This window comes from Vicia villosa, linkage group LG6 (assembly GCF_029867415.1).
Source record: "Vicia villosa cultivar HV-30 ecotype Madison, WI linkage group LG6, Vvil1.0, whole genome shotgun sequence".
Lineage (NCBI taxonomy): Eukaryota > Viridiplantae > Streptophyta > Magnoliopsida > Fabales > Fabaceae > Vicia > Vicia villosa.
The window spans coordinates 22,810,198-22,825,087 of NC_081185.1; the positions used below are offsets into that span (position 1 = coordinate 22,810,198).

General features: G+C 33.2%; 1 protein-coding gene and 1 long non-coding RNA gene across 2 annotated transcripts; one reads left to right on the forward strand and one right to left on the reverse strand.

The window, feature by feature from the left end:
- Window positions 1-1,777: 1,777 nt before the first annotated feature.
- LOC131608993 (uncharacterized) lies at window positions 1,778-2,932 on the forward strand. The gene is made up of 2 exons (XR_009285915.1): window positions 1,778-1,889; window positions 2,316-2,932. It is a non-coding gene; the product is annotated as an uncharacterized LOC131608993 (long non-coding RNA).
- LOC131608992 (uncharacterized) lies at window positions 2,804-5,697 on the reverse strand. Its single transcript, XM_058880607.1, has 4 exons — window positions 4,882-5,697; window positions 4,337-4,577; window positions 3,395-3,512; window positions 2,804-3,292 (listed from the first exon to the last, which is right to left on the reverse strand). The coding sequence occupies exons 1-4, from the start codon at window positions 5,502-5,504 to the stop codon at window positions 3,201-3,203; spliced, it is 1,074 nt and encodes a 357-aa protein (XP_058736590.1). The 5' UTR covers window positions 5,505-5,697; the 3' UTR covers window positions 2,804-3,200.
- Between the last annotated feature and the right edge of the window lie 9,193 nt (window positions 5,698-14,890).

Consider the following 14,890-nt stretch of genomic DNA (forward strand, 5'->3'; position numbering starts at 1 on the left):
CACATATAACATGATCATGAGGCAGCTTGCTTTCAACCTTTTGGGAGTAAACTTGATTATATTATACATGTGCATAAAGTATCGTTTCCCAATGGGCATGTCGAAGTTATTCAGGGTGATTAGGTGACCACTGGGAGATGTTATTTGGATAATTTGAAGCTAAAGAGGGCGATTATGTTCATGACCTGTTCCCTGTAGCCAGATGGGTAAGAAGTGAATGTTGTGGACCTTATGCCATAAGTAAAGCCCCGAGAGGGGATAGGGAACTTCTAGACGATGAAGAGTTGGTCGTGTTGTTCTTGAGGAGCATGAAAGTATCATAGAAAGAGGTCATTGTGAGTTCATTAGCTTTGTTAGGTGTAACGTCATGTTTATTTAGTTAGGTTATTAATTAGATTGGTTAAGGTAAAGTATCACTTTTGCCGATTGTATAATTTTTTCAAAGACATCGTTTATTTAATGTAGGGGCACTCTTTTCCCCTGCGGGAGAATGGGTTTTTAATGAGGTGCCCCATGTTTCTTAAAGCTGGAAGATTGAAGTCAAAGTCAAGTAAAGGTTTTGCATAATTAAGAGTCAAAAGTTGTGTACAGTCAAAGAGGAATCAAAATCAAGATATTTATTTTTGGCATTATCTCAAATTGTGATTGTACTAAAATAATCGATGTAGTATTGTTGAAATCATAGTGGAAGAATAACAAATTTTCAATGGGCAACCATTGGAGAATGGAGTTGGCATAAGCCATGACAAATTGCCAAACCACTATAAATTTGATATATTATCTCTCTTTCTCTCTCTTTTTTATATTTTGTTTAGGATTGCTTGTTTATATTTAATTTATTTTCTTAGAATCACATGATATTAGGGTTTATCGCATTTGTAGCAATATTTTGAATAATTTTTAGGTTTTGTTAGATTGAGATCCTAAAACGGCATTACTTTTGACTAACACTAAAAATTGTAATGTTAGATTTATTTCTTAATTGAAAAGACTTGCTTTATACATCTCGTGTAAATTGATTTTTGGTCAATTGAGACATTTACTATTTTTCGTATTTTCATCTATCGCTCATTTTGTGTTTCCAATTAAAATACGAAAATACAAAAAATGAGCCCGTCATAAGATGGATTTGACGCCTTGGGGAGTGACACCTTTTCTTCATCTGCTAGTTGGTTGTCCCGAGCCACTTTGAATAAGTCCATCTGACTTAAGTTCAATTCAGGGCAGATGAATGCTACTTGCTCCTTTGCCCGTTCAAAATACTAGTTAGAATTATCCACCAATTCATCCTTGAGGACGGACAATTCTTCTTTTAAATTTTTTTTTAAGAATGAAGAAGGTCAGTCTTGAGAGACTCTTTCATGCTTTTTAGAAGTTAATAGAAATTATTTTTGATTATTTAAGATAAACTAAAATTAATTTCGATTTTCAATAACATAGAGATTTTCTTAAATACATTTAAAATAATAAAAATTACATAACTTTTAATTTAAACTTTTTAGAAATTCTACCATTTAATATAAAAATCACATTTTTATACGTTGTAACAAATGGACTCTATTTGTACGTTGTAAATTCTTTTTTAAAATTTCAGGTGTTTATAGTCGTTTTTCTTTTACTAGTTAACTTGTTTTATTTTCTATTACATAATTTACTTATTTTGTATAAATAAACCTAATCTTCCTTATTTTCCGGTCTTTACTTACACGTTAAGTATTGTGTAAGTGTGTAACTATAAAAGGTTACGTTGCGTCTCAATTATGTATCAATTGAGTGAATTAAAGTGTAATTGGGAGGTGCATGTATGCCATTATTATGGTAAAGTTACTAATGAACGTAGCTGTTTATGCTTCTGGAGTTTCATTCAACTCATCGATTAGTTCCTCATGGTGAGAATGTTTTATTGTTCTTGTCAATTCTTCCTTTCTGTTCTTTTTTTTAAACGAAATTTATCTAGAATAGTATAGTATTGTACATATAACAATTTACGTAATTTATATTTATCATCTTCCTTATGTTCAATAATTACAAAGTCTGACTTTTTTTTATATGTATACCTAGTTAGAAAATCAAGGATATGCACATGTTTTGGAGTTTTATAGATCTAATTCAAACTAAAAAAGTTACATGAATTAGTTTTGAAAAACAATATGAGTTTATTGATTTGTGTATGATATTGATAATGATATTTTTATAAAACTATAATTATTTAGAAGTCGCCTAGTATAATTGTTTTGTGAGTGTTATTGTGTTAATCAGATGGTTGTAATTCGTTCCTAGCTGATTCATTTCATTGAAATTCGACAAAATTTTAGGCTGGTTGACTACAGTCTAACACAACCCTCTTCTTTTATTCGCGCGGAAGTAGAACCACGTGATTATTTTGCTTCAAAAAACAATTTATCGAATGAAACTGGATCAAGTGAATTCAGAAGCTATATTGAAAATCATCTCAACGAAACTTGCACTTGATGTTGAAAACTTTTTAACAAAACAAGATCTCAACCAAGCTATGAATTTGTCTCCCGGTGAAATTGGTGCTTTCTATATGCCATTCAGAGCTTCCTTCCTGAAACAGTGTAAAAACCTTCTGGAAACTTGATTACAGAAATGTTCATCAGCTTGCATTTACCACATTTACAAAGCTTACGCTCTAAATATAACCAAAAGTGTATGCGCGTCATGTAATTTAAGACAAAACGCATACGATTATTTTGCTTATATTTAGACCGGAAGGAGTACTAAAAAGAAGTATTTACCGGTGGAAATTGAACAAAATCAGGTTTTGAAATGCAATGTTAAATGACCAGAAAATAAGCCACTTCATTATAGTGACGAAATCCATGGAGATACAAGAACAACTCTTCAATTTGAAGACACAATACCTAAACAGTACAAAACCCTCTCTAATCAACTCAATGAACAACAAAACAGAAGCCGGAAAACTATTACAATTCTGCGGCTAGCGCAATTGCAGACAATACCTGCTTGTCAAATGCAAGAGAGTCAAAGATGATTGAATCTAAATGTCAGTAACAAAATAAGTGCAACAAAATGAGATACTCCAGGACCAAATCTAGTCTTTGGGAGAACCAGATTGTTGCGGCCGAATGTTTCTAAAATGGCCATAAATAGGTTGGAGAAACTCTAATTCTACTCAGTCTCTACTCCACAAAATTGCAGGCTAAAAAGCCTCACACTCACAGTACCACAGCAACCTTTTCTTGGGAAACATAGGCGGACGGCTGAGCGATCAAGGGCTCATAATGGTCAGCTCCAGCACCACACCAACCTGAATGCAGAAAATTGCTTAGATAGTTCACTCAAGCATTACAAACTTAAAAAGAGGATGCAAAATAGGTATGAGACCAGAAAAATCTATTTTCTTTGTTACCTGTTCCTTTCATGAAAAGGAAAAAGGGAAGTTCTGCAATTTCGCTCCTTGGACGATGCGGAAGGAAAAACACACAATTTTCTTCATCAACCATAGCATCTGAACCATGCGCTTGCACCTTAAAATGATAATATAATTTCAGATGGAAGCAGGCAGAGAGACAAATTACTGACAAATATGAATACAAATGGCACCTTAAAATGATAAAATAACTTCAGATGGAAGCAGACTGAGAGACAATAGCTAACAAATATGTACCCAAGTCAAACAGCACAAAGAGATAAAATTTGAATTTTAATAATAATCTGGATCATATCATCAAATCTTCACCATCAAGCAATAAATAACTATAAGAGGATAACTCACAGCAAATGCCCATATATCCAGAATGGGGAATACAAGAAACTTCAATCATCTCAAAAGAATTCCCCATTACAAAATGTCAAAAACAACTATTTCATGTTATGATAAACCCATTGGAGAAGTATGAGATTCAACAAGCCAGCCACAAATGGTCGTCATTCCAACACACAGTACTATACTTGATTAGTGTTCTACAAACAAATAACTGAATGTATTACACAAGTATATCTGAATTGCCATTTGCAACAGAAGGTCAGGACTCAGAGCTTCAATCCAGTTAATAATACTCAGAGAGTATCATGGACTGATTCATTTAGTGGCTGGCTCCCAAGGTCTCCCATCAACTTTCCAAAGTAATTCACAGAATATGATTAAAATACCTTTATTCTCATGCACATAACAGCTAAAATATAAGTTGGAGTATAAAAGGATAGTTGGCAAAAATGATATTTATTTCAAAGAACTAATCATTCCATTGAAATTAGACAACAACTGGTGCAACATGTTAATGGAAAAAATACAGGACAGACATGAAAATGCAACTTCCAAGTCTCCATTGAAGGTTCATTAATTTCTTACCACATATATCTCCCGCTTGAACTCTGTCGCAAGACATTCAATTGCAATATCATCCCCAAAAGCTGCAGCACGACCCTCTCTATTCTCATCAACAGATAATAAACCCTCCTCAGTATATTGCAAAGTGATGATATCATATTCATCCTCAGGAGAACCAGATATCAACATGTATTTGGCCCATGTTGGACCGTCATTCACTGGAATGCATCTCTCCTTGTAAATAGACTCTGCCGCCATTTCTCTTAAAAAAAAACAGCCAAAACAATACACAATAAATATCAATAAGAATTTTCATACTTCTCAAACCAAAACATGGTCAAGAATTTATCTAGAATCTCATTTTTCTTTGAAATGAAACACAGAATCTGAAGAAAAAAAAATCTGAATAAGAATAAATCGTAGATGTGAAATTTCAGATCTAACATACAATGTAAACTTCTAGACCTAATTTTCAACAATTTCAAAACCCTAGAAATTGAATCTATGAGCTAATCGATTTGATTCAAAAGAAAATACAAGATTCACAGCAAAGAATCACGCAATACCTTTGCATGCCGAGATGGACGAGTTCGTTGATGGCAGAATCAAGAGAAAACCGATCCTCCTTCTTAGCCAACAACTTCACCTCCTGAACAACATGAATACCCCAACCAAATCTCAGATCCGGCGAATACATATGCCGAATCGCATCGTCAATCGCTTCTCCCTCCTCAAAACTCACAGATCCAAAATCTTGCAAGAATCTGGCTACCGTCCGCCGTCTCAGTTCCCGTGAATCAATATCCTCAACCGTCATCGCCTTCTGCGACGCCGTGAAAAGACAGTTCCCGTCGGAGGAAACCTCGCCGCCGTAAGATAAACGGAAAACAACAGATCTGAGATCCGACGAAGACAACGACGAATCGTTAATCTCCGGCGGCTTCCATAGAACGCCCTTAGCGTGAAGCCGCTGGAGGTGCCGTCGCTGCGCCTCTTCCAAACCAACAACATCCTCCCAGCCGCCGCCGGTGAAGGCCTCGTTGGCAAGATTCATCGGAACGACGAGATCTACGGCTCCGATGGCTTCCATTGGTGACGGAGATTTGGAATCGATCCATGGAAGCGCCGCCGCCGGCGAACCTTGAAACGGTTCAGCGGCGGTGGTGGAATCGCATAGTATCTTTCCCATTGTCACAATAAAGAATGTGTATGTATCGAATATTTTTTTCTCCTTTTTTAGATTTTCTTGAAACGAAGAAAGAATTTCGGTTTGTTCAATGGAGAAGAATTGCAGGAGAGAGAGAGAGAGAGAGAGAGAGAGAGTGTTAACGGATAGATGGACGGAGAGGGAGAATAAGACACGTGGATAAATCCGAACGTTAACGGTATAATTTGCGACGTTCAGTTCGTACATACACACTATTCAATTCATACAATATTCAAGAATTTTCCACGTGGATAAACCATTGAAAGAAAGTGTTTGAATATTATTGACCAATTTTGATTGTAATTTTGTCTTAATATTATTATTTTTATATATTCTCTATATAGTGTAAGAATTTATATTTCCATGTTAGTATTTTGGTAAATAAATTATTAATGAATTGTAGTAGTTGAATATCTAGAAGTTGACATAATATTATTATTTTTTTGGTAAAAGGTCTAGAAGACTTGGAGAAAAAAAAGACTATGGAGAAATTGTAACAAGTTTAAAAAATAGGTATAGGATATATCATCACCTAACATAATTTTGAATTCATTTGTAGTGATATTTGAAGGAATGAAGATCTCATTGTTGTGATCGATGTAAATTTATAGTTGACTAAATCAATTGTTAGTTGATTTAGTGGTGATTGACGTTGAATTTGATAGGAAAGACTGACCCCCGAACCGGATTAAACCGGTGGTGATAAATAAATAAAAAATATTATAGTTGACTAATTAATTTACATATTGATTTTTTTCATCCTAAGAATGCATGAACTTGATATTCAAATCTTTTTAAAAAATTATGATTTTTATTATCACCATACTCTAACTTGTCATCCCCGTCTTCAAGAAGACGGGTGAGGAGTAGCCATAATGTGATTAATTAGATCTTTAATAAACTAACTTTGAAGTATTAATTTTAGGTTTCAATTCCATTCTCTATTAACAATATCCTAATAGTCGGGGTAGTGTTCAAAATCATATTCTCTAAGGCCAAATGGAAGAAAAATGGTTATTTTGTTAGAATCCAGTGGTTAAGCAAAAAATTAACCCTCGTGTTGTCCCCGACCCCAAGCTAACATTTAATATTCTTTTAGAACTTATCACATATCTTTGCTAATGATTTCCACAATGGGGAATCATTAGACTTGTAAATAATATTTATTATCTACCAGGTTTTAACTTTTACCATACTTATTAATGAGCACCTAACACAATAAATCACTAGGAGCCAATAAATTTCAAATAAATTTAAATAGAAAAGCGGCATTCGTTAACTAAGTTTATTATATGCTTAAGACACCAAGGTCCTTAGGCATACAATAAACATCTCAACTTCTCATATGAATCTTCTGGATCATCTATATGTCTCCCAAGATAAACCCTTTTTTAAGTTTTTCTAATTCTTTATAAATAATTATGGAGATTTTGGTTTACTGCATATGAAATTAAGGGGTAGTACATAAACACTATTTTACACAAGGTAATTCTATCAACCAAGCTCAAGCATTTATGCTTCCAACCACTCAGTCCCATTTGCACCTACTTAATAATATGCTAAAGTATTTTTATAGAGCCTTTACCATGGGTAATATTTCCCCCAAGATACTTTCCTAAGTTGGAAGCTTCTCTAAAACCTATATGTTCCACGCTCTTCTGTCGAAGTTGGACATTTGCACTAGCTGAGAAATAAATTTGAGTCTCCACAAAATTAATCTTATCGAATGTGGCTTGACCAAATTGATCAAGATAGTGCTTGATGTAATTAGTTTGTTATATAGTGTTCTTTTTAAAATGTGCATGTTATCTGCAAAGAGAAGATGTGAGACCTGAGCTCATCCCCTCCCTGCATGCATAGGCTTCAAATAACCTGCATCAATCTGAACAAAAATAATATGTGACAACAAATACATACATGTAATAAAAAGATGAAGATAGAGTGAATGACTTTGACGAATACCTCTAGATGGAGCAAAGTTATCTAGCTTATCCCCATTCCACAAAATTTTGAAAGACAATGAAGAAATACATTGATAAATCAGATTAATTAATTCTTTGAGAAAAGTATATTCCTGAAGACATTGTGTGATAAACATCTAATTCAATATGTTGTAATATTTCTCTAAATAAATCATTATCAACATAAACACCTTTTGACTTTTCATAATTTTCATTGCATGGATTATCTGCTAAGTTATAATAAGATTATGATGGATACTCCTAATTGGGATAAAGTTAGTTTGATGTGGAGAAATGATATTATTCAGCAAAGGCTTCACGCAATTCACCATTACTTTAGTAACAAGTTTACATATCACATTGCATAGAGTAATATGATAGAACTATGTGAGAACTTTTAGTTGGTCAATCCAAGGAATAAACACCAAAAGAGTATCTACTTAGTTTAAAACCTAAGGTTATCATGATGGCAACCCTAGATAAAACCCTAGCTTCATGTTGATGTGGAATTCTTACAAAACTTCTCAAATGATATTTGTAACACCCCTTGTCTATCCCCTAATATATAATATAGATATACACAGAGTATTAACATGCATAAAATAAAAAGGGTGTCACATGTTGTTTTCACCGCAATGAAAATCCAAAACAAACATATAACATGCATCCGATCATTTCGTAACACAATTTGAAAACTTCATGTTTCATTAATTATGCATATCGCACGCGGAAGAATAAATCTCAAACATTTTCAATGAATATATCTCATACTATATCCATCTACCAAATCATATAACATAGTCAACTTATACATGTCATATGAATCCAACAACTAGGAAACATAGCCATACAACTTCAAATATTCAAATTATCATATCAATATACGGAAATATAACAATATCCAAATAACCAAAACATGAGTTCAAATAAACCCCCAAGTGTTACATGATCAGAGCATTTGACTCACTACCTAATTAAAACGATAGATCAAAAGCTCCTCGGCTAAATCCTTGGACAAGCTCACTAGTCATCGGAACCTGCACGATGTCACAATGAACATCATTCAAACAGAAGGGTGAGAATTCAAATCATTATAAATAAACATAATAATGGGAAATGTAAAACACAACAAGAATACATTTCACGAATTCATCACTCTTCCAAAAAACATGCACTCATATACAATATATCAGGATTCACATGTTTAGCTCATTCGACAAGGTTCCACAATTTAGGTAATTATATCCAATTACCAAAATCAAAAATTATAATCCAATGATGAAATACAATCAAGTATACCATATCAAAACACCCACATATATGCATCTCAACCAAAATCATATCCACACCATCATATCACATAATCACACACAACAACAATTTACACCGACATGTGCAACTCAAGTGTGACTTTATGCGATATGCATGTGGTTCCTTCCGTTATCATTTCCGGCAAGCCGATTGTCCATCTCTCGAACTAGATAACCACCTCAAAGCCCCATACTCGTTAAGCTTTCAAACCCCATACTCGTTAGGTTTGGGACAAGCAAATAATCTCCACAAAATTACTCGACATTGCCTCTTTCAAAGACTCATGCTAGTGTAAGTGTGCCACAAACAAGACTTATGCAAATAAGACGATTCTCAACCTATTAAACTACATAATCACATCTTTTCCAACATTGCACAACTTTACACCACATGACTTCAATACCAAACAATGCATCACTTAACACATATCAATCAATCACATGTATTCAAGCCTAGTATAACATGCACTGCATTATCATTATTCAATCCCCATATCAATACATACATATTTCAAATAATCATTCTCAACAAAACACATTTGAATAGGATAACACATCCACTAATATTAGCCACGATTCATCAATCCATAACATACACATACATAATTACATGTTATTTACACAACAACATCATAATTAAACCATAAAATGCTAACCAACTCTATCATATCATGTAGGTAATCACATTAGCTTTCTAATGCTTCGAACGACACATAAAACGGAGTTACGGATCAAAAGTTATGAAGTTTAGAAGTTTGACAAAACATGCCACTTTCCCGGCGGAAGAAAATGGCTCGCCCGACGCTCCAAGTCAGTAGCTTGGTCACAAAAAACCTCGCTCATCCGCTGACTCGCCCAGCGCTCGTTCGTCCGGTGCTCGCCCGGCGGAAGACACCAGAACAGCAAAATTTTGTGCGTTTTCAGCACTTTCAACACCAACCCAGATCCGATTTTTGTCAACCAAAACTCACTCAAATCACAATTTAACACACATAAAAGGTTCCTAATCATGGGTTCACATACAAACATCATTAATCATGATTAATAGCACAGATCCCATAAACTCAAATATTACCCACCTTCTATTTCCACTAACTAGGCCCATTAACATATTACCTCATATTATTACTAATAGTCCAATTAATCTAATTAGCACAAAACTCCAATTAAACGAATATCACACCAATTAATTAAATAAAATAAATAATTAATAAAAACACCAAATAAGCTAATTAATAAAATAACTAATAAAATCGGGTCATCACAATATTGATATAATTATTATTAAAAAAATCTCACAAACCAAAAAATACATCTCTTTATTTTTTCTGACTTTATAACATTCGAGAGGTGAGAATAAGAAGAGTTAAAAATAAAAGTCGCAAGATGTTTAATCTTAATAAATTAAATTTATTATTTAAAAAGAACTTAATATAATCTTTTATTTTATTCTTATAAATAATTCATGTTTTTTTTTTGTTGATGTCCCATCTTAATGATGCTCTTTTTTTTAATTGTTGTTTTTAATTTTTTATCATAACAATAAGACATAAATGGCAAAAGAGTATAATAATACATTATAAGACACTATTATATTTATGTTCGCGTAGATATGCAATAAAAATTTGGACCAATTTTTTTTAGCAAATGGATTATGTAAATAAATAATTAAATTATAACGTAAATAGCTTGTTATTTGCATATCCAATTAAAAAAGGGTCACTACATACCCTACTAGCAAAATTGTGTAAAGAAGAAGCAATAATCTCTCAATAATGATGGATAACCATCTTTTCTTGGGGATTTGTGGGAGCTTGTATCAAACAGAGCTTTTTTGACTTTCTCCATAGAATGCGTATTTCTTAGAGTTACCTGATATTTCTCTAAATAACTATAATAAGATAAGAAGGAAACTATGGGCTCCCTAACTTCTTATCTTCGTGAAAAGGCTAAAAAACATGATTCCTTGTTATCTCTTTCTTCTTTCCAGGCTCAAATTCCCACTCGTTATCTTTGTCTCTAAGATTCATGATTTTGTTCTTCCTTCTACACATAATAGTTTTTAATTGGTAATATTTAGTGTTTCTATCTCCATTCGTAATTAATTTAACTTTGGACTTTTGAAACCAAAGACATTCTTCTAGATAAAGAGTTTGAGCTAATTGTCCTAAAGATCACACTCCAAAGCCACCAGGTATCTACTACAAACATAATGCAAACGATTTTGAATTTCAATCAGTCTAGCTATGATTTCCTCATTACACTTAAAGATGTTACCAAAAATTTATTTGTTTTGCTCCTTAATAAGAGTAGTCATACGATAGTTCCTATCCTGTCCCTCATAATTCCACTTCTCATGCATCCAAGGACCAAATTTCTCATTAATAAGACAAGTTGCTTCAACTCTCAAGGGATGCTTAAGAGGACCATAAGCCCCCTGCATCATAACAATCATTAGATGTTGGTCAAATTGGATTCAAGATAAACTATAGCAAACTCTTTTGGAAAGTTGAGTCTTCAATCTACATTGTAGAGTACCCGTCAAGCTTTTATGAAAATCTTATATCTTCTTTCTCATCGAGATCACGTAGAACTCAATACGGTCACTTCCACCATGTGACAATCTAGACAGTTTGACACACGTACCCGTTTTTGCTAATCACTTCCTATTATCTCATTAAAATCATCTATCATCATCCAAGGTGTAAATATTTTTGCTGCTAACCTCTTTATCGCCTGCCAAGTCTCCCTTATCTCCATATCCCTAGGGCTAGCATAAGCCACTATTAAGAACCATTTTTGATTATTTCCATCACTAACATTTACATTGAGAAAATGTTGATTTTGATTAACATGAGTAATATTTAAGTCGTCTTTATTCCATATCAACCAAATACCTCATGAAAAACCATATGCCCCAATCCTCAAATTCTTGTAAAACATGAGTCTCTTAATAGCATTATTAGCTTTAACAACACTATATTTAGTCTCTTATAAAGCAACCATATCCATTTAAAACCTCCTACAATAGTTTTGTAGTACTCTACCAAAATTTCTTTCTTGAGAACCCCTACAAGTTCCAGACAAAATAAGCATTAAAACAATAAAATAAAAAAATAAAAAATGAATATATTTTACTAATCTTATATAACTTGCATGTGGCTCTCATTCGCCACTTCTTTGGTGTTATCTTTATCGTCGTCTTGAAATTCATTGATAGAGAGCTCTTTAAGTTGGTTGTTATTTAACACATCATTTATGTCATCGGCTAGAGAGATTGCACTCGAAGGAGAGGTGTAGAATTCTGATAGGGTGTAGAGAGAGAGAGAGAGAGGTAATATTTTCTATATTTTTGTTATCTAATTGAGGTGTAGAAAAATATAAATTATGATAAAATTCTTCATAATTATGCCTTTGTATTTGGCCTTTTGAAGAGGTTTAATCAACGAAATTATAGTGGATTTTGTGGTTAATTATACAATGGGGTATGAGTTTGACCTTTAGAAAGGGAGAAACATTTTGGTCTAATTTAGTTTATGGGAGGAAGTTGACCAAAATTGACTTTTTTTTTATATATTTGAATTCCTTTTTTTATTAATGGAGCTTTTTTTTTTGTAGCTATTTAAGGCGGGCTTCTAGTTTCTAGGATTTTGTCTTCTAGTGACAATAATCTAATCCTTGTGCAAATCATTAGGTTGATCATTACCATCAATGCCATTAGCTGCGACATAATCATTGCAATTTATTACTTATTACATATGGTCGTTCGCAGTATTATCATAAATGCTAATAGTGACTGATGAGTGATTGTTGTTGACGTGCGTACTAGTAAGACTAGCAAAGTTGACAATTAATATAACTGATGTATAGTCAATGAAAATACAGTGGATCCAAATGATAGTTCCATCCATATTCTCATTTGGTGAAGAAAACTCAGGGGTTTAATAGAGATTGCGGGATAGTCATCAAAAATCATCCAAGATCCATCTAAGATGTCTTTTTCTTTATCAAGAGCTTGGTCAAACTTAATGTAAAATATGTAATCATTGTCCATGATCTCAATTTTTTTTATTTCCAAGTGTACTCTCTCCTTATGGTATTGTATCTATTATTCTTGGAAAACAACTTCATCAAATGAACCTTTGGCAAAAGTTTTTTTATTCATTTTTGAATTCAATTTGAACTTGCTTTTTTGGAAATCTTTTACTTGAGAAATTGGAACTTGTGTTGATTCAACTAACTTATAACAATTTTTTGGATAGAGGTGGCTTATGAAAATTATCCCGAGGTTTTTTGTTATAGTTTGCATGTAACCTCAAAGAAACAAAATCAATGTATGTTCATGCAACATAATATGATAACTCTACCGATGCTGGTAAGTTAGAGTCACAAGAGAGTCCCCGTAAGTGACTTATTTGTCGGATCATTATAGTTTACCTTTTCTGACTTGGTGTCTTTGTCTCTTATATTTCACCCCTACCTCTAATCCAAGACAAGGGCCATAAATGATATTAATCAGTTTAATGGACATTAATAGATATAAATTAGGCAATTATCATGCTGGGGAGACATGTCTAGACATATTGATAGCTGCTCATAAATGCATGTATATGATTTTCCCGCCCATGGGCCATATACGTCACGCCGTATCTCAAATATGAGTAACATCTCACTTGGTTACAACTCAGTTTGCCCAAATTCTGGGATGTTTATAGTCCCCAAAATGTGAGGCCTAAAGGGGCGAAACACTTAGCTAATAATCGGGATAAGATACACCAAGATGTACATAGTTCCCCATACATAAGGCCTGAAGGGACGAAGTACTTAAGGATACCATTGTTGGGTGAATTCTTTCATATGTAGTTGAACAAACTCCTTAACCATATCCCACTAATTTCTAAGATTTACACAGTTCCCCAAGCATGAGGACTGAATGGGTGAGACGTCTAAGGAGAAATTCACCCGAGGCGTGGATTATACGAGGTTAAATTCTTAGTTTAATTTGTCTTGTGTGATGAGCTTGGGATGAGCCAATTTCTTAGCTGATGATCAAATTAGCTCTCTAACCTAAGTTGACTTTGTAGTTTTAGAGTAAATTCTTCTGATTTCGTCGAAGTCTTTCTATAGCTCGACTTATTTTTAGGGTATGCTTCAATTTTTTCGTGAATATCCCTTGAAGGCACACTTCTGTTTGTTTTGTATTTCCATATTCGCCTTCTTTAAGGTATACGTTATGACCCTTCATTCGACTTGCATTTTTGAATGATTAAATTTTTTCTATCGAATATTATCGAGTTATAATGAGTTTTATTATAGTCAGTAATTTTGATTGGAGAGCATATCAGGTCCCCATTTTTCATTTTCACAAGAATTTTTAATAGACATGGGAAAGCTCGAAGAGTTTATAGAGAGCTTTGAGTTTATGCGCAGAGATCTTAAAAGTTTTGATTTTGACGCGTGTGATCATATAAAAACAGTTGTGAAATGTGACAATTTTAAAAGAAAAAAAACTGAGAGAACTCAAAATTATTTGAATATGAAACACATATACTAGTGTCTTGTATAAGTAAATTAAAATATTAAAACTCTAATTAAGTAAAATTTTATCATATTTGATTATTTTACATAAATTTTAAAAAGATATTAAAAAGCAAAAATGTTGATAATTTAACCCAATTATTCATATTAAATATCGATGAATTTTCAGTATCACAATGCAGAGTAGATGATAATAGTTAGACAGGGGTATATATTGTTGGACAAGTGACTTCAAGCACAAGAGAAGGGGGTTGGATTGTGATATTCAAAATTCATGATTAATTTTAAACCTTTCCCGATTAAGATCATATTAGTATTTTTCAGGTGAGTAATCACATCGGAAATAAAATACTGAAAGTAAATTGAAAAAATAAAAGAATAGGATCAGAAAGATCACACCAGAGATTTATACTAGTTTGGTCGAGCGTTAGTCTAGTCTTGTCCTCAAGATATCTTCTTGAGAGTTTGACTATAAACTTTGAGCTTTTGGAGGTTATGCCCATAAACCTTAATGCAATCTAATCTTGAGATTTTAATAAGCTTATCCCCAACCAATGAG